The following is a 27736-nucleotide window of genomic DNA, read 5'->3' on the forward strand; positions in this document are numbered from 1 at the left end:
TGCTATGTCTATATAATAAGCTAATTCCATATCATCTTTAGCAAAATTGTATATCTAGAAAGCCGTTAAAGCATATTCCTTCTATCTCCCTTTTTTTTCAGTGTACGTATCATAGGAAACTGTAGTTTTGTCTTTGAATCAACTGCCTGTATAACTTGAGTACATGCAGCCCAAATGTTATTGAAGTTGAAGACCATAAATCTGTAGTTCAGCTTTGTTGACGAGGGTACAGAAACATGTTTAAATGAAGCCGACAATAGTGTATTCCATGACCTGACTTAGAAGACTAAAGTACAGTAGTAAAAGAGAAAGAGAAAGAAGGATCAATAGGCCATAACAAAGGAAGACACAATAAGACAAACTACTAGTTTCCTATGTAAATGCATTATGATACAGCATACTGGCAAGTCGCATGTTGAAATTTCGTGAAACATGTTGGCTTGTCGCGTTTCAAGTTTCACTTGACGCGTTGAAATATCCGAGGGAGCAATAGGTTCTGAGAACTTTATAAGTCGACATTACAAATTTATCAAGCCACGGCTTGACCCAGAAAGTGCCAATAACTTCAGTGATTGGTACGCACACTTTAATCAGAGTGCCCATCACTACAAGATTGTAGCAGTAGGTATTCATAGCAATAACTAATTTAGCATGTACTAAAAAAAGCGCCATTAGAAAAAGGGCAATGCAATGAAAGTCTGGAAAAAGTTGATAAATGACAAATGTTACTGGCGAATGCTCAACTAATAAATCTTCAGGTCGAATCAAGCCAATCTCAGCCAAAAACTAACACTAAAAGAACTCTTAACACCATAAATGTTGTCCAAGCGTGAGTCGTTTGTGAAAAGCTAAAAGTATTAATATCAGATCCTTTCTGAATAGATTTGATGCATTCACTGCACCCAAAGGTGTTGGAAAGCTTGTTTTCGAAGAAATTGATGTTGAGACAAAATTTGCTAGCTATTTTGAGTTAGCTTTAAGCCATTTTGATATTTCCTTAAGGATTGTGTTCAATAATACGGGTCACGTAACGATAGAATATTCTCTACCCAATGATATTATTGAGAAAATATTCTAGAAGGCAGTGACGTCTGTGTTTTGATAAAGTAAGTCTTAAGAACTTACATCTATCAACAACACAGTATTTATATCTTTTCTATCCATTCTAAAATCTATATTCTAAATCAAAAAAAGAAGGAAGTAATTATATACTTCATGTTGATTGATCCTTGCTTCTTGACGAATACGACAATAGCTTGGCTTTTACTAAAGGCAATTTCCTTATACAAATCAGGTTCAGCTTTGACTTCTTTCTTCCCTTGTTGGTTAATTGAGGTTTAAACCTTTTCTTGTTTGGTCTATGCATATAGGGAAGGTTATATTCAACCTCGATTGGCTGTTGGCGGTCGGAAATACTAATATCTGCGACATTAAGAGTCCTGAAGAAACCAAGCATCTAAGTAAAGACTTGAACAAGCTATTGTAAGTATTCGATCTCATATAATATCTCACTCTATTTACATAGCGTGTTCAACGTATCATTAAATTGGAGCGACCCTTAGATGCTGGGTTGGACGAGCTCTGTAGTTTAGAATACTTAAACAGATTTAGAAGCCATACTCAAACCAAGCTATATGGGAAGCCGTTGAGGATGAATGCTTCCAGGAAACAAGAAGTCGAATATGCTTTTGAAGTAAGATGATTAAACTATCTATACTTCCATTTGAAATAGAGACATAACAATTTAATAGCCTTGACCTTGATGAGCTGTTGCATGTGCTGCAGCAAATAAGTAAGAGGAAAACGGGTGCAGAAAAGCGCGTATTTAACGTGCTCGCTCAGCTGTATGTCATTAGCCATCACTCAAATACATAAAGCAATACTAAAAGTCTTTATTGATTGTAGCTCTGGACACATGACCTTGAAGAAGACGACCTCTTACGAAATGCGTTTGCAGTCTGGGATAGTGCCGGACATCTGTCAGCTTTTCAAGCTGAGCTTGACTCATGCCCCACAAGGGTAAGTGAAACAATTATGAATACCTACAGCATTGTTCTAACATTTAGGACATAGGTATAATCAACTCCTCTTCCCTGAACTTGTCATCTTCTTGGATTTAGACGACATAGTCGGGGTAGCATTTTTTTAGGCCTTCTACTTCATTGATGTCGTTGGCGAGATCAAAGGGCTAAGCTCAGATCCAGATCATGTAGCCTTGGATACTTACCGATTGGGTATCTTTGGACTACAGATGCTGCGGTCCTACAGCCTGAAGACTTCTTTGGTCTTTCAAGTGGTCGGTATGTATAACTGACAGAAATAAACAAATCAGACAAACTCACGCTTTAAAATAGGTCAGGAAATGAAGTTCTTCTTGTGTGAAGTGGTGTCTGGTATTTGCTTCTTGTTTGAGGTAGGAAGCTTGGTTTTTCCGTTGACATACGACGAGTATGCCAACGTTTACTCACAAGTCAACACGTTGTACAATGTCGCCAGTCTGTATGAGCGGCATTGTATACGCATTGAAAAAGAAAAAGAAAGAGCACAATGGCAGTTACTCGATTATAATGCTGTCAAGAACATGTTTGAGATCAAAACAAGTTACGCTTCAACAGTGAAAAGCAAAGCAGCTTCTTCAGCGAAAGACTGTGAATAAAAAAGCTTAAATCAAACTTCTATTTAATGACCTGTTTTAGTACATGAATTGTTTTCTTTGGAGAGAGCTTTGATCTTTGTCTTTTCCCACTGCAACTACATTTAAAAAAGATCAAGAAGAACATCATTGTAGGCACATTTTAGCAACTGTGCCTCATTTAAATCTAGCTTTTATTCTTTAAAACTTTTCTCCTTGATGGTAAGAATTCTTATTCATTGTCTCTAGCTTTTCTTCTGTAGCTGCAAATAATAATTTGTTATTTTCAGCGACCTAATCCTGAAGCTGATTCAATGCACCCCTTGGACCTACCATATAAATTAGAGAGTTAGAGATATATAAAGCAAATGTTTAGTTGATATTTGTACCACACAATCGAATGAATTATTGCTTTGGGGCATTTTTTGGCGCCCAAGTGGTTTGTTTGGAATAGTTTATCTTGTTAGCCTCACAGCCCTTCAAAGCCTCTGGAGCTCAATCAATCAAAACCAAACAGCTGCCTTAGTTGAAGCAAGATGTCTTCCTGTCTTGTTATTCTAGGTTTTATAGCAGCAACTGATCATTTCAAATAAGAGACTTGTGCAACACACCATCAATTGTTTAGAGGAAATTAACCGTCTGAATATTATCTTTTTTTTTAAGGTCAATGAAGGTAATACAAGCATGATTGTTACTGTATTTCTTTTTATTATTATTATTTTTTTATTTTCTTAAATGACCCGTGGGGCTACTAGTCCTGATTCCATATCAACTACAGTGGACTCAATAGCTACTCACTCTGGGCCAGAAGTTCACCCTTCTTCTTCTTCCTCTCAATCCAACAACTCACCTGTTGCTTCTAGAACTCGATCTAAAATGAGTCGAGCAGGATCCAACACAACAGACACCAACAGTACTGAATGGGAATTTCCTGAAACACCTCTCGAAACCAAGACCAATTTAAATCGGTTTGATCAGATTGTAGAGCAATTTGCTGTGAACTTGAACGATAAGATTCCAGAATCAAAGTATACCAATGTAACTCCCATGGTCAAACACTCTCGCCTGGATCCTAAAAACACTGAACCCAGCTTACTTCGTCTTTTGCCTACGGAAAGAAAAAGACTGTCAGATCACACGCCTCTCAAGAAGAAGGGAATTGTTCGCTCTTATAACTATGCTCATTGTGCTGCGGCTCATAAGAGAAATAACAAGAAATTGACATCCAGAGACTATACAGGACTAGATGGGTCTTTTTCGGTCTTGTTTATTGAAAAGGAAACTAAGGACCAATTGAAGCGCAATTATCGTACGTTGATTGAATCCAGCAGTAAGAGTACAGCTTTCTTCAAGAATGTGTCTGGTAGAACATCGTTTAGCCCAAAATCACTTAATTCAGAAATGTCATCAGGTTCTGTGGAAGATGATTTACCTGTCTTTTCTCCCAAGCCAACATACGATTATCCTGAAGATTTTAGTGTTGGGTTCCAAGACAATGAAAAAATGAAGGAGACTGTTGTTCTTGTTGAAAAAGAAGCCAATGCAAAAGAAGAACAAGACAATCTAGAGATTGTAGAACAAGAGACTGTAGAGACTGTAGAACAAGAAATAATAAAGACAATAGAATAAGCATACATGTTTTTTTATTATAAAAAAAGATTTTGTAAGAAGTAATTGAACAAATTTACACAATAAGGAAGGGAATCAGTTATTATTATTTACATAAAATGAATTTAAGTACGACCATGGGCAATGTCATCACCCTTAACAACCTTGGCTTCATTACCAGTGATCTTACCAGCCATTTTTTCAAGGTTACCCTTGATCTTTTCACCAGCAGAAGGCTTGTGTTCAGCATTGTCAGCAGTGGTAGGATGTTCGCCAGCTAAATCATGGTTGTCATTAGGATGTTGCTTAAGAGTAGGACCGACTTGAGGTTCACCAGCGTGTCTTTGACCATCTTGGTGGTTAGCAGTAGTAGGTACACCACCATTAGCCTTGTTGTGATGAGAAGCACCATGGTCACCTAATTCAGCAGTAGGCTTGGTGTGGTGAGTGTCTGTGTGGTCATGGGCGATACCGGTAGTGGCAGTAGAGGGAATAGCAGAAGAACCAACAGCACCAGTACCAGTAGGGCCAGTAGCACCGGTAGCTCCAGTATGATCAGTATGGCCAGCAGCACCGGTAGCTCCAGTATGAGCATGATGGCCAGTGTGGCCGATAGTAGCGCCAGTAGATCCAGTATGAGCATGATGGCCAGTGTGGCCGGTAGTAGCGCCAGTAGATCCAGTGAGACCAGCAGCACCAACAGGACCACCAGCAGTAGGAGCAGCACCAGTGACACCAGTGGGAGCAGTACCAGTAGTACCCATAGGACCAGCACCAGTGACACCAGTAGGACCAGTGCCTGAAGCACCACGGCCAGTAGCACCTTCATGAGTACTTGTTACATGGTGACCACCTGTGTTGGTAATACCATGGCCGCCATTGACGCCAGTATCATGGTGGTGATGGTGATGGTGACCAGGTCCATCATGAATGGCTTCTTCAGCAGCAGTGTGGCGAGCATGTTCAGCAGTGTTGACGGGAGGAACAGTGGTGCCGGCATGACGGTTAGTGGGAGAAGGATTGTGTTCACCAGCACGATCGGTGCCAATAGGAAGACCATCGCTGTTATCACGACGCTCAGCAGAAGTACCATGAGCACCAATAGGAGCAGTAGCATGGCCAAAGGGCTCATTTAAACCAGTAGCAGCAATACCATGGTTTTCATTTAATTGACGAGAAGCATTGTTAGTGACTCCATTAGAAGCCAAAGTAGTAGGATGAGTGTTGTTGTAAGCAGAAGACATGTTTGTATAGTAGATAAATAATGAAGTTCTTTGATTTAAACAATGCGCTTATTTATATGTTTTCTATTCTTTTCATGATTCATCAAGTACGTCAATGAGTTAAAGTGGGATCATCATGACGTTGTGATCGTCGATGTCATATTGCCCATAAATGGGGAAAATTCGAGTGTAATGCTGTACTTTAATTTTAGGGTTATTCGGCAAATGAAGTAATGCAAATCCATAAATGTTATCGTGCGAAACAAGTAGATCATGGAAATATGATGTATGTAGTGCTAATACGTATGAAAAATAAACAGCTTTTTTTGAAGGTGAGCATAGTTATACTTACTTAAACTTTGTTTGAGACAAGTGTTCATGAGCGAACAATGTCACTCATTGAAAGTGAGCCATGCATTGGTTAATCAAATTTCTTGAGGTTATTTTTGCATAAAATGATGAAATGTCTCAATGACGACTTTAAGGGACTTTAGGTTTCAAAAATCGCTCTTTGTGTGAATTTTTTCTTTACTCAATTAAGCAAGAGGAACACTCCAGAATTTGGGTAATAATTAAGAGAATTGAACAAATCAAGATTCAATCTAAGAATTGTTTCCAAACCAACAAAGAAGGTAATGTCATAGGAGTATTATGCTCACAGTTGTGACGACTTCGATTTATTTCAAACAGCACATTAAGCGCGTTGGAATCAACTACCAAGATAAACAATGAAAAAGTTGTTTATTGTTGTAAATAAATTATTTTTGTTTATTTTCTGAACTTTCTTTATAAAATTGTTTCTTTTCTTACTATTTCTATTACATTTACACAGAAATAATTCTTTTTTTTAAGTAGACATTAGATTAGATAAAATGGTTTTCTAAAGCAATAAGCGAAGAAGCTAGTAGAAAGCATATAAAAAAAGGCTAGACTGACTTTTTAGAGTTGTTTAGGTAATACACCAACGCAATAAATAGATATAGACAAAAGCTCTTTAGCAAATTTGCATAGCTTCAAAAAAATCAACCTGCAAAAAAACCAAAGAAATGTAAAAGATATGTACAAGCTCAACAAGATGTTGTCATTAATAGATAATTTCTAAAGATACATCTGTGCCTTGATCCATACAAGGGAGAAAGCATCCATTCTGATGACAATGAATAAGAACTTGGCATAAGCGAAGTGTTTCCGTTTGAAAAATCTGATGATCTTAGATCAAAGTTATAATCGAAAAAAAAATTAGAAATTCAAGAAAAATAATGGGCTAAAAGTGCCTAAAAACGACAAGCTATTAAAGAAAGTAATAACAAAATTTGTAGATATAGACACTGCGCATCTAATGGTGTATAAAGCGCAGCACAATTGCTAATAAAATAGTGAGATATCTTTTAAAGACGTGTTTTCTGTTTTTCTAAGCTGCAGCGTACACTTTTTTAGTATTTTTAAATTTAACACTTTGAGTATGTTTTACGGACCTAGAGAAGCAATTCGTACAAAGACATGTTATGTCTACAATGTCTCTATCAACCGCCAATCACAAAATAATGAAAAGTGAAGATTTCATAAAGGGTATCATAAGGCCAAATTGACGATTTTTCAACTTTTTCTCAACTTGCTATATTTTTGCATAAATATGTTCTTTTATGTATGCTTTAACATAAGGAACTTAAAAAAAAGGGAATTAGAAGGCAGAAATGATTCTAATGAACACTCGCGCCTGCAGCGGGCTGCCAATTTGCCATTGGTACTGTTACTATTGGACTTAATCAAAAATGAAGTGTAAGGAAGGCTAGTGGATGAATCAAGATGCTATAACAATTTTGATGCTCAAAAAAAGGTACACATTGAGGAATAATTTGCTTGTGCCAAATGGAATCGAAATATATTTCATAGCCTCGATTTATATCTAAACTGCCTGAAATCAAAAATGTCATAAAATAGATTCAATTGCGAAACATGTCCTTTTGGTAACTTTCCTTTGGACAAGCAAGCATGATTTTGTACAGACTATGCCTCTCTTCCTTCCTTCTTTCTTCTAAGACTATCCAACAAGAACGACTTGAGAAAAAAAAAGTCGAGATAGGATACTTTATGTATCGTTCTTGTTATTCTTAACCTCATTTGATTGAACTTCAGAAGGTTCAAATTTGTCAGTTTTCATATGTTCTAGTTTTTAAACCACCATATTTTGAAAGCTTGCTGAAGACAATGAATCAAGAAAGGCACTCATCCAATTTTTCTAATTTTTTTTTCTATTGGACCACGACGTCATTTCTCTGTCCGGGTTGATAAAACCCTAACCGATAATTCAAAGTGTAACCACCTTCTCTTTTTGAAATACTTCTCTATGCCTGCCGATCAAAGCCATCCTTTTGCCACATTTCCTGCAACAACAGGTAAGAATGGCAATGGCCTTCGACCCTATTACACGCCCGGACTTGTAACCAATGGCAACTACACTGTCATGCCCGATGGTAATCCACCTTTGACAACACCTTATTATGATGATATGGACGACTTGATTGATTCCAAAGTGGCTGCTCGCGAACTGGTGAATTTCATTGTACTTAAATACCTGACAACAGCTATCAGTAGTCCATTTGAAGTGTCCAAGACATTATTACAAGTACAATATATGCCTCGTGAAGAAGCTGAAGTGACTTCTATAACTCAAACATCAGTGGAGTCAGAAGACGAAGCTGAGCACCATGTAAGAAGCCACGCATGTATTGAGCTCAATGTTTACGTCTATGATAGGAGCTTTCGTCCGAAGAAGAAGAAGAAGAAGAAGAGGATTTTTATAACGAACATGCTCATAGAAGACGACGTTATAGTGCTGATCCTTTAAATACTGGCACATTGGATGTAGACGACCCCGTATTTAAGAAAAAAGTTACTGTGGATGCCAGTGGGTATGTTGTTCGCTCCAGCGTCTATGATGATGCCACTCGTCCACCACATCAAATCAAGCCTATTGAAGGTGGTGTCTGGCAAGGCATTGGCAAACTAATGAAGCAACCCCATGAAGGCTGGCGTTCTTTGTTTAAAGGACAATATACAAACTGGCTCTATGAAATCTCCCATTTGTTTCTTCAGCCTACACTTGAAGGATCTTTGAATGACATGTTTGATCTCTATGATGATACCATTCCTCTTGTTCATCTGGACCATGTTGGGCCCAATTTGGCTACTTTAATCGCCAGTAATCTGATTGTAGGCTTCATTTTAAGCCCCTTAGAACTTATCCGAACTAGGTAAGCTAAATACAGACATGAAGCCTATGGCTGATGTAATACACAGAATGCAAGTACAATCCGCTTCACCTTTACAACGCAAATACAAAGGACCTTTCCATGCTCTCAAAACGATTATTCAAGAAGAAGGAGGTATTCAAGGCTTGTACTTTTCTCATAATACGTTGCCAACCATCTTGTTTCATACCATCACACCTTTATTACAAAACACGACACCTTTAATCATTGACCGCGTACTCAATATCTCAGCAAACGAATCACCCTTTTTGTATAGTCTAGCTGAATTAGGCTTAAATACGCTAGAGATCTTGATTACCTTGCCTTTAGATACAATCCGTAAACGTCTTCAATGTCAAATCAGAACAAGAACACCGGGAAAGAAGCGATTTGAACCTGTGGTTGCCACAAGGCCCGTACCCTACACTGGTATCGCCAATGCTGCTTATTGTATTATCAAAGAAGAAGGTGAAAAGACTAAAAAGAAGGTATCACTTCAAAAGAAGAACATATTAACAGACTGGAGTCTAAGAGGCTTGTATCATGGCTTTAATATGCAATGTACATCTAATATTGTATTGTTCTTTTTGCATGCTATCAATGGCATTGAAGGTAAATAAATAGATATAGTATTGAGCACTACTAACGATTGAATAGACGACTATTATGAAGACTTTTAATAAAAAAAAATATAGTGCTTTGTTATGAAGACTTGAGATTGTAGGCTTGTGATACTCTTCTTGAGTGTTTTCCAGACCCATCATCTGCAGGAACAGGTGTACTTGAAGCTGCCTTTAGCGAGTATACCAACTGAATCATTTGATCTTCATCTTTCTCTAGTATCATACCATGTTGAGATGCATAACTCGTATCTGCTCTTAATATAGATCGAATTTGGTTTTGACACTTGTCAAAGACTTGAGCATTATGCCTCAAGTTCACATTATCTGTCATATATCTGTATTTTTCGATTTCGTGACAAAGGGAAGCAATGTCTGCTAATTGATACAGGATTTCTTGACTGACAGACTACTCATAGCATGAGTCAATGTAGATCTGAATAAACACTTACCGCATCATCGTCTATGTTTTTGTTGTTGGAGACCATCACTAGATCTTCATTGGTCGTGATGCCCAACTCGAGTAACAAAATCTGGGCATCAGGCGACAGTTTCGTCTTGGAATGCACCGCTTCAATAAATCCAATTGCCAGAAAATTATCTACAGCATTCTGGCTTGCTTCTGTGGACAAGACTTCACGATAAATTGTACGGCGGCCTGTGATCAGATGAGCTGCAATCCATTGGGACAAGACAGGCACGATTTTACGTGGCATGAAGGGTAAATCACGCAGGGCAGATAAAGAGCAAGACGTGATCCAATAAGCATCCAGAGTAGGGTATATAAACGAAGCTAGTAAACAGACGCGTGTATACTCTACTTCATTGTTCTCCATCGTCACTACTTTGGTATATTGTTCTTGATCTTTCTTGATAAGCAAGTCCTTTTTTACAAACCAATCGAGCAAGACATTGAATTTCTATGGTATGTTATCAGTAAACAGTTGTATTGTATGCCTGACTTGCCTCTTCTCGGTTCCAAGGATACACAAACTCATGTCTAAATAACCGCACCAAGAAGGTAAATTGTGAAAATAGATCTTCTTTGGTGGTCAATTCTTTTGTGCCCGATAAATAAACCACACTAAATAATGCCTCAGGAAGAAAGATCTCAATCAATTGACTAGCCATGTAGGACAGATCCATGACATTGTCTGCATGTTCTACTACACGCACAACCGTCTGCTCTGTAATACGTTTGCCGTCCATAGTGACATTGTTGCGAGCATCCAAAAGATCAAGCGCATAAGCAACAATTGTGCTCACATCTTCATCTGGTTGCCAATCCACACTGATGTTCTTATCAAGCAATTCTTGACGAAGCCATAAGACATGCTTGTAGATCTTACCCATCGTAATGCCTCCCTGGGCCCGGCCAAACAAAAGTGTGGCAGCCACAAGTGTGACAGGGCTCACAACAGAAGCTTCATGTTGGCCACGTTGTACTTTGCGAGCCACATAGTCTGCCACAGCATCTTCATCTTTAACAGCAATCGCACTAGATGGAGATTTAATGATCTATGGACATGCTATCTTATACGTACCTGACTCGTTTACTACGATTGGAGGGTAAAGCACCCTCTTGTGCCGTCTGCCTTACATCAATCACTTGCCCAAATCCAACAAAAGCACGTCCATATTTCCCCTTGTCAACACCCCCATTGGACTCCTTTATAGCCGCTCGATCAGCCACAGTAGCACTTGGGCGAAGAAAGGAAGAAGTGACAGTCAAGTTGCGCGGTTTTTGATCCAAGACTTGATCAATCAGTGTACGTAACTCGGGAATCTTTTCATAAGTGATATTGATAGGCACAAGCACTGTCTCTTTCTTTTTGCGTTTTGTAGGCGATAGATTGCTGTCTTGATTATGGCCGATGGTGCCTTCGATGACCATGTTCATCATGCCATCGTGATAAGCTGTTTGTAGTCTGCCTGTTCGAGATCGTGCGCGTTCAATCACCATCGAAAGTGCGCCATGTTCTTTCAGGATGACTTCTGTATACGCCGCTGCAACTGCTGTGTTTAAAGGCGATCTTGAAGTGAGATCACGACGTACAAAATACGCACCCGAAATACGAAGAATATCTGAAATGGGACCTAACAGAGCCAATGCTTCATCGCAGACAATGGCAGGAACAGGAAGTTGATATCGCAAGCAAATATACCATACAAGTAATTGATCAATGATAGTTTTGGATACAGGAACATAAACTACATTCTTGTCTTGAATTTGTTCTTTGAGACGAGCAATGTCTAGCTTATTGACCCTGAGACTCGTGAAAAGACGCTTAAAGAGTGCATTGAGAAAAGCACCTGCAGACCAAATATAAGGAAGTTGAGTGCGTTCTTTCATGCGTTGTAGAATCTTGAGAGATTCACCCACGACTGTCTTTTGAGGCACACCCGAGGTTTCAATAATCTAAATTGTTATTCCATCCGATCACAGCATCTCAAAGTATGTTACCTGTTTAATACTCTGCCCTACTCTTCTATCATTCAAGACCTCAATACGTACATGTTCTTCATATGATTCAGGAGGATCTACCCAGTGTCCCAAATGCGTCATGTTATCCTTGTTCTTTAGAATATCAGAATCATCATGACACCAGTCATCAAGACTAGCATCAAAATCATTGACCCATTCCTCCATCTTTTTCTTGTCCTTGAGCTCTTGTCCAGGTTTTTCCAGCGACAAGACAAGTTCAGTCAACATGCGTTCTGTTCTCTTTTGGATATCAGAAGCACTAAACACGACGGATTCAATCTGTTTATCAATGATCGAATGCCGTGTAGCGCCAGGAGGCAAATAAAGCGCACAAGCCCAGCCATCAGGCACAGAAATATTACGAAGGCCCAGAGGAGGTGAAGGATGAAGATAAGCGTGCGTGCCAAAAGCGAAATTCGTCATATATGTATTCCAATCCATATGCTTGAATTTCTGTAAGTGGAACTGAGGGTCGTGAGCCATGGTTTGTTCTAGTTGTTGTACATTTTGATGATCAAAGACCCAACGACGGCGTATAAAAGGTTGTACTGCATCCACCACACGAGAAGCCAATTCAATCGTGCGGTTCAGTAGGTTGGCATCTGTGTTTTGATTGCCTGCAGAGGATCGAACACTGCTGTTGATCGCCTGAGTGACAGAGGAGAGTGATTGGGGCAAACTGTATTTCATAAAGAATTTGGCTTTAAATAAGGATCGGTTGGCAATAAAGTAATCCTGTGCGGTAGGCAAGACTAATTTAGTGTTGCGAATCCAGTAACATCGTACTGAGTCATACGCTCGCTGCCATGTTGTCTCATCAAACCCGTTGGCAGAGACTTGATAGATATAAGGAAAGTATTGGACATGGGGTACAATGATACTGTTATTATCCATGCCATCGTCTAATTTTTCATTGTAAGGCAATAGAAATCGATACCCGGGTGGTTTCATGTTAGCAGCCGCGCCCAATACCACACGCACCAAGTAGTCTACAGGCACAATATCGGCCAACATGGGACCCATATCAGGCTGTAAGGCTTGAATGCCTTTACTCATCAAAAAGACAGTACCATTGGCACCTGTGACACCATCCACCTAGATCCTGTTTCAATATATGTGCGTTTCTTGCTTGGTGTTGACTTACCCATCCAGGCAAAGGTTCATACGCACCAGCGCCCACTTGAGTAGCTCGAACAATAGCCACTGGCCATTGTGCTTTCCCGCCTTGCGCTTCTTCAATACGGTTCAAATCAACACGCTTCATAATCAAATGCTCTGTTAATGACTTGGTAAAAGCATACGTATGAGGATAATGAGCCAAGATACGCTGTGTCATTTTAGGAATATCCTGAAGTTCAAGGTCCACAATCTCTGTTAAAAGTTCTTCAGGATCTCCCACCAGCATAGGATATACTCGTTCCTGAACGTGACCTTCTGGTAAACTTGAATCTGTATAAGCCAGTGACATGTGAACAAAAGCCTCTATAAAAGGAGAAATAAATACCATATCTAGCACCCATGCTGGCTTACCCATATGTTTACATTCATCGGCCAAATCCATCATACGCAATGTGCCGAGGGTATTTGTCTATTCATATGAACATATGCACACCCGTCAATGCTATGGCTTACCTCTAAGGCTAAATCAAGTCTTTCGTTATAATTCAGAGTGGCAGCACAATGAAGCACAATATTCACATGATCAATAATACTCTCTCGATCTACCTCAGAAATGCTTAAATCAGGCGAAATTAAATCACCAGAGATAGGAATGATCTTGTCCTTCACAATTGAATCAAATACTGTCTTGCCCATCATGCGTCTCAAGATCAAGAAGGCCTATTTAAAGTTAGTCCAACGGGGAATGCTGTTTGTGTCACCTACCTTATTGTTGAAAATCTCATTCCTTAATCGCTCAGAAGGTCGACCAATCTTACTCTTTTTGCTACTTCCACTTCGTATCAAGATATAGATACAGCCCATGTCTTGTTGAAGTGCTTGAATAAGTTTCCATAGAATGGCTTTGCCGATAAAGCCTGTGACGCCTGTCATTAAAATATTCTTGTGCCTGTAAAAATCGATCACTGGGCCCTGAAATTCGGTCAAGGTCGGTTTGTAGTCTTGTTCATTGACAGAGTCGTCAGGCGCAATGGTTGAGTTGGTAGTGGAAGAGGTATCGTCGTCATAGGGCGTACTAGGTGTGCTTTGATCATGAATTAAGGTGGAAGGCGTATCTTCATTGTCAGTAATCGTCACAACGGGTGGGGGTAAACTAGGGTCATGTTGTTGTATGCATTCTGATTCTTCTTTTTCAATTAAAGTGGGTGTTTCTTCTTCACTGTGTGTGTCACTATTGTCTACAAGAGAGTCTTTCTGGTCTGTCATATTCAAAATAGAGTGGGTTGCTAATCTCGACAAACTCAGCCTATAATATACTTATAAACAAGAAAAGAAAAAAAAAGGGGGGAAATTTTTACAGAAAGAGAGAGAGAGAGAGAGAGAGAGAAAGAGAGAGAGAGAGAGAGAGAGAGAAAAAAGAGAAAGTAACCTTTTAATCTAAAGCTGCCTCAGCCCAACTTTTTTTTCTGTACAAGACGTCACCGGACTTTTAATGTAATTTAGCGTTTGAGGGAAATCCTTTTTCATACGCTTTTTTTTTATATATCACATTATGTCAGACACGAACAAGGAAACCACTGTGAGTACAAAAGAAACGCGTTTTACGATTACTTATGATAGCACCTAGACAAATATAAACACTACTTCTATAGCAAAAAATAATGCACTCAACACTACAACAAATACACCAGCAGCAGCACAAACAACACAAACTACAACAACAACAACAGAAACACCAGCTGAGCCACCTCAAGTCACTCGTCAAAAATACGAAGAAGCAAAGCACGAACTACAAGCTCTACTAGCAAGAAAAAAGCAAGTAGATACGAACTTGGTAGACTACAAGATGATGTTCTATTTGAGACTAATCTGTATCGTAGATTAATCTCGAAAACTCCATCTACCTCTTCGAGGGTTCATATTTAGAAGACACGCACCAGAATGGAAATATTATTCGTGGGTTTGATGGCTATTTGACCAACAGAACAGACAGAAGAAGACCCAAATTTACAGAATTAGATAGACTCTTTTCACTATCTTCGTCAACGTATCAAAAGGTATTCACGGTAATACAGCCAATGTTGTTAACATAAAACAGGCTCTTGCACAAAAAGAAGAAAAAGACCAGGACTCTAGCCAAGATGATAGATCTGTTGCAGGTTCACCAAGTGCTAGACGGGAAAAGAAGCGTAAATTAAAGCATGATGGTAATGGAATCAAGAAAAAGAGGAGCTCTGCCGGCAGAGATACAGAAGATGAACTGGATGTCTAAATTTGCATAATAATAAAACTAATCTATTTTTTTTTATTTATTTTTTCTTTTCTTTTTTCCCACTTTTTTATTTTTTTTTTTTGGAAATGCTACCTTCCACTGTCTTGAGATCACCTGAGCTTGTACAAAAAGTACTCAAGGTAATCTATTGTATTTCATGAACATCTCTATTGAACCCGATACAAGAGTTTTATGAGTGCAGGTGGATATGATTCAGCTGTTCTTCCTGGGGTAAACATTTACACACATCTATCTTGACGTTACTCAAGCAATTCCATAGCTTCGAGTACTTAATAGTGAAAATGGACGCATTTTAGCAGAATTTCAAGTGGAAAAGATGCATTTAGTAATAAATTCGCATTTGAAATGTCCCCCTTTTTTTATTGACACCTTTTAGAATAGACTTGAATCTGTGCACGGTGGTTTATTAGCCACTGTGGTGGATATTGGAGGTTCACTTGCCATTGCCTCTAAGGGCTTATTTGCTACTGGTGTGAGTACAGATATCAATATTAGCTACATTTCTGGTGTCAAACAAGGCGAGAAAATCACTGTCGATGCACGCGTAGATAAACTGGGAAAGACACTTGCATTTACAACAGTGGAACTGTCTAGCAACGGTCGCCTAGGTAACTAACTTTCGGGAACGAACTTTTTTTAATTCTTTTGATTTCCGATAGTTGCTCTTGGAAGACACAACAAGTTTGTTGCTCAAGCCTATAACCATCCTGAGAATATCATCAAACCATAGAGGATAAATAGATTATCCAGTAATAGATAAACTTTTTTTTTTAAAAAAAAATATAGTCTGTGTTGCACATTTTTGTATGTTTTTTTTTAAAAAAAAAATCTGGAACGCGTTCCTTCACTCGGGAAAACGCGTCCTTTTTTAATTTTTTTTCTAGCAGTTGAAAATTAAAAAAAAAGGGGTGTGATAAAAAAAACGCGCATTGTTACTGATCTTGTACTTCTTTCTTTCTTTCTTTGTTTCTCTTACTTTATTTATATATATATATATATATATATAGAGATATATTTATTTATTTGATATGCCATATCAAATCTTACCTGCTGCTTCTACTCGTAATACATGTCCATCGAAAACACGACATCAAAAAAATGATGTTTCTCAGGTAAATTTATACATGAATTTGCGCGTAGGACAATGTTACTTAAAATCTTTCCAGTTACTAGTTTCTCTTCAAGCCAGACTCGGGTTTGCTCAATTCAAAATGAAGCAAGGCTGGGAAACATCAACTCTATTAGACGTAGAACAACTCTGGAAACAAAAACAACAGAAACTTATCAGTGAATTACCTAAGCCAAGATTCACTCAGAGAGACATCATTGATAAAAAGATCTTCATGCCTTCTCCTGGAGCTAAACACCAAGCCAAAAAAGCAAGGCTAGTACGGACTTATTCTTTTCCTACTGAAAAGAAGAAACCAATACGACAACAACAGCAACCACCACCACCTCAATCACCCGATACATCTTCATTATCTTCTTTAATAGAAGAGGAAGAAGAAGTTTTTCATTGTCCTTCACCTCCTTTACGTCTCCGAAATTCATTAGATTATTTATCTTATGCCATTGCCATGACTGAACAACAACAGCCCTCATCCTCTTCTCAACCATTACCTGATGTCAGTGAAGTTGAGCCTCATTTGACAGAAGAAGAAGACTATACCATAGTGGAACAAGCAAACAGCCCGCCATCATCCCCCGTCACTTCAGCTGCTAAAGCCATCATGATGTTTGTAAATAATAATCAACCACCACAGCACTAAAGGATTTTCCTTTTTCTTCTTTAATGTAAATGTACACAATCTCTTTATCACTAGCATGTCTCTCTTTTTTTCTCTCTAAATAAACTCTTGATATATATATATATATATATTCTTTCTTTATTACATACAATTAAAATGCTCCTTCAGGGAAAGGACCATATTGTGCAATATCATCCTTCTTTTCACCTCCGACTTCATAAGATATACGTAAACGAAGTTTAACAGCAGTCTATGATTCATTTTAGTTACAACTTTGTCGTCTTTCTATTTACCTGTTGTGGATTATTGATTCTCATGAGTTGCTTTTCAGTTGTGTTAGGCTGCACAACTGTGTTGGAAGCTGCGTTTAATTGCAATCGTTGACTCTTGGGTACAGCAGCTTGAAATTGTAAGTTACTGATAGTGCCTTGAGAGCCATTGTTGAAAAATAAGATTTGGATATTAATAATGTTGGGATTCGTACGGTCTCGAGAAGGTGCGAGTCGAACTGAAAGGCCGTTCTTTGTATATGCTTCGTAATCTGCAGCATTTGTGGACGAAGGCAATACTTGGCCTAAACTATCAAGTGAATCTAAACCAGTGTTTGTAGCAGTTTGTGGTGAGGGTTCTGTATTTGTCTTTGATGTTGCTCCTCCTAAAAGATCCATTAAATCATTATTAGTTGTAGGTGCCATAGTAGTGGTAGTAACAGCAGTAGTAGTAGGTGCTGGAGAACCACCAAACAAATCTGCCAAAAGATCAACATTGGATGCCTTGTTGGTTTCTGGTACTACAGTAGGACTGGTAGTAGCTAAAGGACTTGACATGACGTCTGTTTGTTCCATCAAATTTCCACTACCATCACCTCCTCCACTTGTACCAACACCCATCAAGTCCAAAAGTAAATCTTGATCACTAGGACCTACAACACTTGTACTATTTTGACGTGTAGGCCCAGATTTTGTAGCCTGAATAATAGTACGTGCCTCAGGGATAGGCATACGTTCCAAGACAGCAGGGCGAATGGAATCATGCGAAAATAAATTGGTATACTCGACAGCACGTTGTTGAATCTCGACTTCCATACTAACTGTGTGCTGGTGAAGCAATTCCTTAATCTTGACTTGTGCGTTACTGTCTGACAAACGAGAGGAAAGCTTCATCAAGGCAGTCATCACATACTCACGCGTCACTTGGTTAGAATAAGGACCTAACAAGATACTTTCTAAAAGTCGAATGACAAGCACATCCGATACTTCAATCACCACACCTTCTTCTTCTTCAAAATTGCCACTGCTGACAAGTACATCACCATATTCACCAATGACCCACACACTAGCTAATACCAAACCTTCTTGAGAAATATCTTGTTTCAATGCACCATAAAGCTTTTGAACCGTGTATTGATGTAACTCGGTTGTTTGTGCTACAAGACGAATGAATCCGGCAAGTACTTCTTCACGTACGAAATTGCCTGCGAGTTTCAACATGCGCAACATGGTGTCAATGTGCCAGCGTTGATTGGGTGCGAATCGTTCAGCTGCAAGTGAAATTTTCGTTGTCATGCCTTGTTTAAATTCAGTATCTGCCACTTCCAGGAACGCAAGAAGTTCACGGGTCAAAACACGTACATTGCCTTCGTTAATCAAAGCAAAACTAAGTTCAAGAGCACGGCGTCGAATGGAAATGTCGCCATCACGAAGACAATCGAGAATAATGTTGCGGTGTCTTTGAACTGCTTGTGTTTCAATTCCGACAGTTTTGTTCAATGTCTCTAAAGCAACGTATCTGCAAAATGTCAATATCCATATGATGTATTTTTAGACATGTACCTGATATTGTTGTCTCGGTTACTAAGGAATTTACCAAGGATATTCACAGCCAAAACACGCAAACCAGCTTCACTTTGAATGTTCATGATGGTCAAGACAGTTTCATACAAGATGGAATTGCCTACATTCTTATTGTTTTCTGTATTGGTGGCTACTTGAGCAAGAATGTCGTTCATGGATTCAGAAGCTTCACGATCATCTTTTGCAAGAATACGTAAAAGACGAAGAATTTTGACTTGAAGGAAAGGATCAGTAACACCTGTCACATCATGTTCAGGAGAAAATCCAGCACTAGCAAGGTTTTTGAGATGTCTGACTAACAGAGGAACCGCCTATAACAAAAGTGAGTGATCTATACTGATGCTATCGTCATTACCTTTCTAAAGATGGGAATATTGTCAGGGTTTTGCTGACACATTTCAGTAACAAGCGTAATACCAGTAATCAAGACACCATGGCTACGGTCGTTCAAAAGAGATTTGGATCGAGAGATAAAGTTTTCAGCTAGTTCAGGGACACGAAGAATCACTCTTAAAGCGCACAATGCAGCCTATGACAAGATGATCAGCCTCTAGTTTTGATACATATACGTGCCTTTTTTCTAATGTAAGTGTTGGAACTGCCCATCAACTTTTCAACTTCTGAACATAGATCACGAGCCATTTCTGAAGAAGAAATGTTACCCATTGTACAGAGTGCTAAACCTACAACAAACATATTGCTATGGTTGAGATCACTATCAAAATGATTTAATTATCAGCTATATGCATTGACTCAATTCTTACTTTTTCAAGCTGTTTGTAACCAAAGTAAGCACTTCGGTTTTTTCATCAATTAGGAGCATAATCCCAAGATATCCAAGGCGTTTGTCAGCATACTTGGGACTAGCGACCAGCTTTAAGCATTCCATTTGACCAAAATGAGCAGGATAACCGAGCATATGAATATACAACAGCTTGGCAACATTTGTATGACGCGTATCAGGATTTTCATTCTTAAAGGCTGTTCGAATATTAGCACTTTCTTTCTGAATAACGGCTCTTTCTTCTGCTGCTGTCTTGCATGCTCTAACAGCACGAATAAGATCTATTCAAAAGTTAAGCATGACAGATGGACAAAGGAAAGCATACCCTTTAAACGAAAGAGGGGGAGTTTGGCAAGGATTTCTTGCGAGATTTTATTGATGTTTTTCATCATCTTGAATAAAGGAAAGCTTCTCTATGCAAAATGAATATCTGAAGCTTTATAAGTGAAAGGCCCTTTTTTTACACTAAGTGCAAAGAAGGAAAGGATGAAACAAAGAGAGAGAAAGAGGAATGAAGTTTAATAAGCTGTCTCTCTCTCTGTGTGTGTCTATCTGTCTCTTACTCTTTGCCAATCGACGTCACGGAGCGCTGAGCTTCATTCCAATCAGCATAAATGAGAGTTACACTCCGTATCTTTTAACCTGAAACACTATAAGAACCACAGCTCTCAATACATGCTTAACTGTTATGCAACTGCTTTCGGTATTAAGCTATTTGAGTGGTTAACGCCGATCATGCTTTACCAACAACATTTTATAATAGAATGTTATTCCAAAATACTTTCCGTGGTACATGGGCTTTTATCATCATGCCGTCTCCTATGTTTTCTTATTTTTCGCCACTATACACTCGTCTTAACCAATCTCATTTCTTTGTATCAATGCATCATGAATGTAGAGTTCAACAAAGTCAAGGGAACTGCATTTTTAGATATCCTTGAATAAAAGAAAATAAGTTTATTGGGGCAAAAACGACGATTTAGTTAAATTATTGACTTTAAATGCTCATTTAGACTTTGCTCTACTGTAATAAGCTAAAAAAATCTTGCTAATCGGCTCTTAGGATGAATGCTTACTTACTGTTTGATGCAAAGACTCAATTTCGGGTGGAAGAAATCAAGTTACTTCTTTTTAATCTCCGCTGACAATTCATTTTGTGCATCCTTGGCAGACTTGGTCCACATTTACATTACGGATCAGCCACATTTTTACTTTTCTATATTCTTTGTCACTAAGAAGATATATACAATTGCTTATAAGTTCACGAATAGGATCTTTATAGGACGCTTTGAATAAAAATGCTGAAAACACAGCTTAAACAGGCCAATCTTTGATGCCGTATTACTCGATAACCAGACTATTAAAACAGTCTGTTTTTTGTTTAAAACATGTTTTTTTTCGAGTCAAGGAATCAAATGATACTATTGGTTTGGCTTCTAGATGAAATTCATTTTTTGATCCGTGGAGGATCCACGAGGGCTCGTGAAAATGAAAAAACAAGAATTTTTGGAATGAGCCAAGGTAGGTCTAATCCAACCATGACTCTTTCCAATTCCCAATACTTTTCTCGGGCAGTGGAGTCAGAAACATCTCCTAAGCCTAAAAACACTAGACACACTAGAACTCCTTACTTTGGGTGCGGTAAACGTATTTCAACAATCGATCTGTTATATGCCACAATAGATCGCTTGCCTCAGGATTTTGGCCAGATGACGCTATCTCACCAAGCATGTCTTAATTTATCGATGAAGGTCGTTTTACAATCTTTAAGACCACGACTTCCTTCATTACCTAAAAGAATTCAATTCGTTCCAGTTCAAGCATTTATGTTGTTCAGCCAAGATTTTAAGTTAATCCATTGGAAACATCCAGATCATATTCCGCAAGAGCTCAAAAATTCTATCTTCAGATCATCCGAAGGCTAGAAAGTAACAAGTGCCAATTCTTCCCTTTCTTTGTCAAACACTGCCAACCTCCTACTGTAGAGGTATTACCTACTGTACCATCATCACCACCAGTATCTTTTATTCCATTTGTCAACCCCTTCCAATTTGCGACTCTGACTGGGCCAGTCATCATGGTATCGACAAAGAAGTTTCGGTTAACTTGTCAGAATGCTGCATCTGATCCAGAGCGCTTACAAGCTATCGCTAGTGTCTTTTGGGTCAATTTTTGGAGCTGGTCTCTGCTGCCAGTTGCTCGTAATATGCTGCACCGATTCCTTGTTTTCAAGCTACCCACAAGACAATTTCTTCACTCTATAATTCTTGATACGTTCCCCTCGCCTCTTTGTCCGATTTGCACTATTCATCTTGAAAATGAGAAATATCTCCTTTTCTGTTGTCCACCAAAGAAGTTTTTCTGGAACAATCTCATTTTCGAATTCCTTTGGCCTACAACCCTTGTCGAAGATGTCATTCAAGCACTTATAACACTAGACTTCTCAAGAATAGATTATTTACAAAAAAAAATTTAACCATTGTTGACATTGTCATTACCGCCCTCTCGCAAGTCTGGAAAGCACACTGGAGATTTGTTATTGACAACGTCTCTTTTGATGCCTACTCCACTCTACAACAAACACGTACTGCTTTACGGCTGCTTGCAGATGAAAAGCAAGTACATACAAGACTGTAATTCTTCTCTTATTTTTTTTTCGCACTCATAGCAGTGGCGTACCTTTCATATTATCCTATCTAGTTAATTTGCAGCATAATCACATAATATAATTCCATATAAATTGCGCCCGTCTTTTGGATACTATTAGGGTAACTTTACGCGGAGCAATAATAAATCTTTAAGAAAAGAAAAAAAAAGGCATAGCTAAATCACTTAGGTGGCTAAAAGTGCATAAATCTACTAGAAAGATCAATACAATGCATTAATCAAAGCTGTAGTGCTTTATTTAACGCAATAGATGGTATACAAACCACTTGTAAAAGGCAAAAAAACGTATCTTCATTTTCTGGTAACAGTATACACTTTTTATATATTTTTTAAAGATACGACATTTCTGATGTGCTCCAAAATACTTTAGGAACATTTTTTATTATGTATCATCATAGTAAAAAGTCTTATGTATCTGTGTCAAACGATGATGTTTTAAATTTTGATCTCTCCAAAATATTCCCTTGCATTTCATTCTCCGATCATGACATTTTCTGTGTATATGATACTTTGATGTACTCAAAGTACACGAAATCAAAGAAATAGCCAATAAGTTCATTGACAAAAACTGTAGAAAAGAAGAAAAATTGAGTCAGGACATAAAGAAATGATAACATTATCATAAGGGTAGTGCGCAGAAGCTAGACAAAAGCATGCAACACAGTTAAACAGCATTGTCTCTGATTCATTTGCATTGTATTCTTCATCGCTCGAAGAAGCATTCAATTCAATTCTATTTCTGATCTGACTTCATCCTTACTTGCATCAAGAGATCGACTGGGACAGATGCGAAGTGTTTCTTGTGACAGAAAAGTATTTCTGCGAATTAATTAATTCGTTTGCAAATTTAGCTTCTTTCAAGAGCCAGATAAATCACAAAAAATCGAACAGCATTTCTGTATTCAACATGAACTCTAAAGCAGATTTAAAAGCTGCACGAGATGCCATTGGAAAAAAAGAGTTTGGAGAAGCCGTCAAGGCTTGTAAACGCGTTTTGTTATGGGAGGGTGAAAATTACAACGCGTATGTTCTTTATTCGTAACCTGCAGTAAACTCATTTAGAATAGTTGGGTATTTCTAGGTGTTGCTTATACAGGTCTTGAAGATGATCAAGAAGCCGAAGAGGCTTATAAAAGAGCTATCGAAATTAATAATGACAACATGCTTGGTTGGCAAGGACTTGTGAGTTTTTATGAGAAGCGAAATAAACTTGACGATCTAGCCAAAACTGTCAACGAGCTGATACCTCGTTCAATTGCAACGTAAGAAAACAAGCTCAGTGATATGCAGTTAACACAATGTATTAGTGGCGATGGAGCCAAGCTAGCTGGTTATCTCAAGAAACTACTGAATGTTTACAAAACACAGAATCAACAAGACAAATACCTCGAGACCTTGAAGGAATTCTTACCCATGAGTCCTCATTTTGATTTGATTCGAGATCAGCCTGACTTACCCCCACAGATCGATATCTGGAAGTTGATTATCAGTCAATCAGAAAAAGAACTAGCTCAACAAATTGAACATGAGGTTGCCTCACGAAGATTTAGAGTCAATGCAGGCACGCCTGCTCAAGTATTAGCTGGTGTTGAAGCAGATCTCTATAGTGTGTCTAAACTAGGTTTCATGTATGAGAATGTACTGGCACTCGTACCTGAAGGAGACACTGAACAACAGCAAGCATGGGAGCTGAAATTACTTCATTTCTATACAAAGCGATTATTGGGAAGCAAAGAGAAAGAAAAGGTGAGTAAGACAAGCCATGTGCTTGCTGATAAACGACTTGCTAGCTCCATGAAAAGATATTCAGTCTGGCTAACAAACTTGTAAATGGTCCTGATCCATTACCGCTTGAGCTTTTGATTGAGTCTTGCAATGTTGATTCAGCCGAGAAATACGATTGGGACTTGATTCATGATTTAATGACTCGATTCCCTCAGCATGGGTTGTCTAAATTAGCCAGAGGTTATCAATGCTACAAAGAAGGAGACGTGGATCAGGCATTTGATTTATTAAGTGAAGGTTTGGAAGCCTGTCCCAACAGTGTGTTTGGATATCAGTGTGTATGTTGGATTTATTATGAATCAAAAGAATATGAAACAGGTTTGGAATATGCTACTCGAGGAAAAGACTTAGTCAAGAAGGTCAAAAACGAAACAGGCATTCTCAAGAACAAGTAAGTAACATTATTGAATCGCTTCATTGACCTTGTTAGCACTTTGGTTTCTATGGAATTGTGTATTGCCCATTGTTATCGCTTACTAGACGAAAAATATTATATGACTGCTATGGGATTGTACAAATCTATTCTTCAGATATATCCAGACAACACAAGCGCTTTAGAAGGCATGGGCCTAATTCTAACGCATGAAAGGAGATTGGATGAAGCATTACAGAACTTTGCTCGAGTACATGAATTGGATCCCAAGAACCATGCATCTGTTGCTGAATTGGGTTGGGTCTACTTTGAAAAGAAGAATTTCGATCAAGCTATTCAGTACATCAATAAGGCACTTGAGATTGCAGGCACAGGTGTCGTCAGCTACTATTATCGTTTGGGCCTTATCTATTGGTCTATGGAAGGTAATTCAATCCACCGTGTACCATTGTCCTTATCATATGATAGATGCTGCAAGCGCATTTGGTTATTTCATGCAAGCTGTTAAATTGGACCCTTATTTTGCAAGTGCATTTACTTGTCTAGGCCATTATTACCGTGAAATCAAAAGAGACAATAACCGTGCCAAGAAATGCTATCAAAAAGCTTATTTATTGAACCCTTTGGATGCTGAAGCAGCACATTGTTTGTCGGATTATTTGATTGTAGAAAACGAACTAGAAGAAGCAGAGAATATCTTCCGACAAGTCACAGAATCTTGTCCCAAGGTTGGATGGGCTTGGAGACGTATGGGTTATGTCAATATGGTAAATAGCACACAAAGGACAAAACAGTCATTTTACTTACACGTTAAAGAAATCACACACATTCAATGAAGCTATTATTTGTTTCCAAAAAGCTTTGCGTACAGACACAAGTGATGTTCGTTGTTGGGAAGGTCTTGCTGAGTCATATTCTCGAGCAGGTCGTTTTGTAGCTGCACTCAAGGCATTTGATCGTGCTACTCAACTCGATCCTCACTCAATTCATGCCAATCACGAAAAAGCCTATGTTCAAAAGAAAGTAGGGCTGTTGGACGATGCTATTGCTACCTTCAAGCACACATTAACACTTGCTACTGAACAAGGAAAGACTGATTACGTACCTGCTTTGGCAGGCTTGGCCGAAACTTATTTAGATCATGCCAAAGAAGACTTTCAGGCTGGTTTCTTTGGACGTGCTTCAAATGGTTGTAACCTGGTATTTCAAACAGTCTTTTTAGGTCTTCAACAAGATAGCACGATCACTGTGTTTTGGAAACTTGTGGGTGATGCCTGTGCTTTCTACCGTCACATTCCTAGCTATTTAAACAATTGTGCCTATAAAAGCTTGCAGGATGTCATCCAGCTTGCATCCAAGGCACATGATCAACTCAAGTTGGAAGCAGATGTCACTAGCCACTGGGTTAGTGAGTTCTTGGCTCTTCAAGACATGAATGGCTTTAGTTTACCACAACAGACGGCTCTTGATGTTGTCTTGTCGTGTGCTTCTTATGCTTATAAACAAGTGATTGTGCTGTCAAAGAACCACAAAGCAGTTGCACCCGATTTCTGGCATGATTTAGCTGTCATTTACTACCATATCAGTTGGAATAACAACAAAAAACAAGAGGAAGCTATGATGGCCATCAAATGCGCCAAGATAGCATTGAAGTTAGAACCAACGCAATACATGTACTGGAATACATTAGGTGTGATTGCAATGGCAGTAGGAGATTTACACAAGATATCTCAATATGGGTTCATCAAGGCTATTGAATTCAATAATCGTAGTGCTATTCCTTGGACAAACTATGGGTTCTTGTGTTTAACGATGAAGGATTATGAATTAGCCAACCAGGCATTTGAAATGGCACATTCACTAGATCCTGAATGGATTTCTGCTTGGGTAGGACAAGCTCATGTTGCTTCTCTCTGGGGTGACGATGCTGCCGTTATTTTTGAACATGCGTTTGAGTCAAGCAATGGATCTGCTCTTGAAGCAAGTTATGGTTATGCACAATCGATTTACCAAGGTCTAGTATCTGGTCAGATCAAGAATGAGACAGCAGCTATCATGCCTGTCTTTGCACTTGAGAAACTGACAGAGAAGAAGCTGAACGATGCACTCTCGCTTAATTTAATGGGTTTATTGTCAGAGCGATTGGGTCAATATGGAAGAGCAGCTGAGTCATTTGCATCAGCCATCTTGGCAGTAGAGGCTCAAATGGAAACTTCCAAAATAGGTCAAGAAGAAGGTGTGGCTCGTTTAGCCAAGATTCGCGCTAATTTGGGTCGCACACTCTGCGCCAGTGGTGACTTTGAGGGTGCTATTGCTTCGATTCATGATGCTTCTGGTGTTTATGCTCAATTGAATGCAGGTATTGCTTATTATTTCCTTGATAGATTACCAGAATCACTTGGAATGTTTGAATCAGCCTTGAATGCTACTCAAGATGATATTTCGTTACGTCAAGATGTGGTTGTTTTACTTGGCAAAGTCCTCTGGGCTTTAGGTGGAGAAGAACAAAGAGCTGTGGCAAAGGACCAATTATTTTCGAGGTAAACTAAGGGGAAAATAGGAAAAACGAATATCAATCTATTTTTAGTATTACGGACAATCCCAACTATTTGCCTGCTATCTTTTCATTATGTGTCATGGGCATGCTTGAAAATGATGATACATTAACAGCTGCTGCTTTACAAGAATTAGCTAAAATATCAGTTCACATTGCCTGTAAGTTTCATAATGAAATCAAACACAGTACTTATCCTATTTAAGACGAATCTGATAAAGAGCAACTTATATCATGGTTATTTGCCAAATTCTACCAGCTTGGAGTAAGACTAACCTTTGACATGTGATAAAAGAGTGACTAATGAAATATGACGTAGGAGGATCAAGCAGGATCCATTCGTGCTCTGGTGAAAAGTGTTCATCAAACACCTTGGCTTTCACTTGTTTGGAATCGTCTCTGCACACATTTGGTTCAAATTGGCCATGGAGAAAAAATGATTGCTTCAAGTGCGTTGATTATGTCTACCAAGTCTCATACAGCTAATGCAAAGTCAGAAGCCTACGAATATGCAGCCTTAACAGAAAGCCAGCCGAAGGTGTCTAGGAAATATGCACAACGCGCTGTGATCCTTGCTCCTTGGCGTTTAAGCGCTTGGAAAGCATTATAGAATATTGTCATTTATTTTTAGCTCTAATCCAAATAAAGAAAATGACGTCCTTTTATTGTATGACAATTTAGATTAAATTACCGCGTTCTGTAGAATAATATAAAAAGAGCACGAGAAATAAATATATCTCT

General features: G+C 38.6%; 9 protein-coding genes across 9 annotated transcripts; 7 read left to right on the top strand and 2 right to left on the bottom strand.

The window, feature by feature from the left end:
* Positions 1-1682: 1682 nt before the first annotated feature.
* Positions 1683-2656, top strand: B0P05DRAFT_573216 (uncharacterized protein; the record flags this gene model as incomplete). The annotated part of the gene is made up of 6 exons (XM_051581492.1): positions 1683-1693; positions 1752-1844; positions 1906-2019; positions 2074-2134; positions 2180-2300; positions 2355-2656. 6 exons carry the CDS (start codon positions 1683-1685, stop codon positions 2654-2656), a joined length of 702 nt encoding a protein of 233 aa, XP_051432936.1.
* Positions 2657-3224: 568 nt separating this feature from the next.
* B0P05DRAFT_549772 (uncharacterized protein) lies at positions 3225-4263 on the top strand (the record flags this gene model as incomplete). Its single annotated transcript, XM_051579174.1, has 1 exon — positions 3225-4263. The coding sequence occupies exon 1, from the start codon at positions 3368-3370 to the stop codon at positions 4259-4261; it is 894 nt and encodes a 297-aa protein (XP_051432937.1). The 5' UTR covers positions 3225-3367.
* Positions 4264-7810: 3547 nt separating this feature from the next.
* On the top strand, positions 7811-9394 carry B0P05DRAFT_589003 (mitochondrial carrier domain-containing protein; the record flags this gene model as incomplete). Its single annotated transcript, XM_051582704.1, has 4 exons — positions 7811-8173; positions 8221-8717; positions 8764-9326; positions 9372-9394. 4 exons carry the CDS (start codon positions 7811-7813, stop codon positions 9392-9394), a joined length of 1446 nt encoding a protein of 481 aa, XP_051432938.1.
* Positions 9387-14324, bottom strand: B0P05DRAFT_549780 (male sterility protein-domain-containing protein). The gene is made up of 9 exons (XM_051579175.1): positions 13704-14324; positions 13452-13658; positions 13350-13407; positions 12964-13301; positions 11799-12914; positions 10879-11753; positions 10301-10832; positions 9787-10254; positions 9387-9743 (listed from the first exon to the last, which is right to left on the bottom strand). The coding sequence occupies exons 1-9, from the start codon at positions 14202-14204 to the stop codon at positions 9417-9419; spliced, it is 4422 nt and encodes a 1473-aa protein (XP_051432939.1). The 5' UTR covers positions 14205-14324; the 3' UTR covers positions 9387-9416.
* A 72-nt stretch (positions 14325-14396) lies between these two features.
* On the top strand, positions 14397-15250 carry B0P05DRAFT_549781 (histone acetyltransferase subunit NuA4-domain-containing protein). The gene is made up of 4 exons (XM_051579176.1): positions 14397-14517; positions 14566-14772; positions 14819-14995; positions 15037-15250. Exons 1-4 carry the CDS (start codon positions 14491-14493, stop codon positions 15208-15210), a joined length of 585 nt encoding a protein of 194 aa, XP_051432940.1. The 5' UTR covers positions 14397-14490; the 3' UTR covers positions 15211-15250.
* A 20-nt stretch (positions 15251-15270) lies between these two features.
* B0P05DRAFT_549784 (HotDog domain-containing protein) lies at positions 15271-16101 on the top strand. The gene is made up of 5 exons (XM_051579177.1): positions 15271-15350; positions 15397-15441; positions 15491-15556; positions 15608-15839; positions 15891-16101. The coding sequence occupies exons 1-5, from the start codon at positions 15297-15299 to the stop codon at positions 15959-15961; spliced, it is 468 nt and encodes a 155-aa protein (XP_051432941.1). The 5' UTR covers positions 15271-15296; the 3' UTR covers positions 15962-16101.
* Positions 16102-16213: 112 nt separating this feature from the next.
* Positions 16214-17119, top strand: B0P05DRAFT_639115 (uncharacterized protein). Its single transcript, XM_051583704.1, has 2 exons — positions 16214-16343; positions 16398-17119. Exons 1-2 carry the CDS (start codon positions 16260-16262, stop codon positions 16998-17000), a joined length of 687 nt encoding a protein of 228 aa, XP_051432942.1. The 5' UTR covers positions 16214-16259; the 3' UTR covers positions 17001-17119.
* B0P05DRAFT_549791 (adaptin N terminal region-domain-containing protein) lies at positions 17010-20133 on the bottom strand. The gene is made up of 7 exons (XM_051579178.1): positions 19942-20133; positions 19597-19897; positions 19406-19547; positions 19188-19361; positions 18812-19143; positions 17273-18767; positions 17010-17229 (listed from the first exon to the last, which is right to left on the bottom strand). Exons 1-7 carry the CDS (start codon positions 20006-20008, stop codon positions 17131-17133), a joined length of 2610 nt encoding a protein of 869 aa, XP_051432943.1. The 5' UTR covers positions 20009-20133; the 3' UTR covers positions 17010-17130.
* A 2957-nt stretch (positions 20134-23090) lies between these two features.
* Positions 23091-27675, top strand: B0P05DRAFT_549800 (uncharacterized protein). Its single transcript, XM_051579179.1, has 10 exons — positions 23091-23306; positions 23351-23545; positions 23591-24029; positions 24074-24459; positions 24499-24866; positions 24910-25208; positions 25258-26981; positions 27029-27156; positions 27202-27260; positions 27315-27675. The coding sequence occupies exons 1-10, from the start codon at positions 23191-23193 to the stop codon at positions 27603-27605; spliced, it is 4005 nt and encodes a 1334-aa protein (XP_051432944.1). The 5' UTR covers positions 23091-23190; the 3' UTR covers positions 27606-27675.
* The last annotated feature ends 61 nt before the right edge of the window (positions 27676-27736 follow it).

This window comes from Gilbertella persicaria, assembly GCF_025201335.1.
Source record: "Gilbertella persicaria strain CBS 190.32 chromosome Unknown B0P05scaffold_31, whole genome shotgun sequence".
Taxonomy (NCBI): domain Eukaryota; kingdom Fungi; phylum Mucoromycota; class Mucoromycetes; order Mucorales; family Choanephoraceae; genus Gilbertella; species Gilbertella persicaria.

Coding starts and splice junctions, on each gene's coding strand:
- B0P05DRAFT_549780 (XM_051579175.1), bottom strand. CDS start 14,204: ATGACAGACCAGAAAGACTCTCTTGTAGACAATAGTGACACACACAGT. Junction 10,833..10,878: donor AATCGTAGTAAACGAGTCAG/GTACGTATAAGA, acceptor ATCTCCATCTAG/TGCGATTGCTGTTAAAGATG. Junction 10,255..10,300: donor ATCCTTGGAACCGAGAAGAG/GCAAGTCAGGCA, acceptor AACATACCATAG/AAATTCAATGTCTTGCTCGA.
- B0P05DRAFT_549791 (XM_051579178.1), bottom strand. CDS start 20,008: ATGATGAAAAACATCAATAAAATCTCGCAAGAAATCCTTGCCAAACTC. Junction 19,898..19,941: donor CCCCCTCTTTCGTTTAAAGG/GTATGCTTTCCT, acceptor ACTTTTGAATAG/ATCTTATTCGTGCTGTTAGA. Junction 19,362..19,405: donor ACACTTACATTAGAAAAAAG/GCACGTATATGT, acceptor ATCTTGTCATAG/GCTGCATTGTGCGCTTTAAG.
- B0P05DRAFT_549781 (XM_051579176.1), top strand. CDS start 14,491: ATGTCAGACACGAACAAGGAAACCACT. Junction 14,518..14,565: donor ACACGAACAAGGAAACCACT/GTGAGTACAAAA, acceptor GATAGCACCTAG/ACAAATATAAACACTACTTC. Junction 14,996..15,036: donor CTTCGTCAACGTATCAAAAG/GTATTCACGGTA, acceptor AACATAAAACAG/GCTCTTGCACAAAAAGAAGA.
- B0P05DRAFT_549800 (XM_051579179.1), top strand. CDS start 23,191: ATGAACTCTAAAGCAGATTTAAAAGCTGCACGAGATGCCATTGGAAAA. Junction 25,209..25,257: donor GTATGGGTTATGTCAATATG/GTAAATAGCACA, acceptor TACACGTTAAAG/AAATCACACACATTCAATGA. Junction 27,261..27,314: donor CCAAATTCTACCAGCTTGGA/GTAAGACTAACC, acceptor AATATGACGTAG/GAGGATCAAGCAGGATCCAT.
- B0P05DRAFT_639115 (XM_051583704.1), top strand. CDS start 16,260: ATGCCATATCAAATCTTACCTGCTGCTTCTACTCGTAATACATGTCCA. Junction 16,344..16,397: donor AAAAAAATGATGTTTCTCAG/GTAAATTTATAC, acceptor AAATCTTTCCAG/TTACTAGTTTCTCTTCAAGC.
- B0P05DRAFT_549784 (XM_051579177.1), top strand. CDS start 15,297: ATGCTACCTTCCACTGTCTTGAGATCACCTGAGCTTGTACAAAAAGTA. Junction 15,351..15,396: donor TTGTACAAAAAGTACTCAAG/GTAATCTATTGT, acceptor ACCCGATACAAG/AGTTTTATGAGTGCAGGTGG. Junction 15,840..15,890: donor GTCTAGCAACGGTCGCCTAG/GTAACTAACTTT, acceptor GATTTCCGATAG/TTGCTCTTGGAAGACACAAC.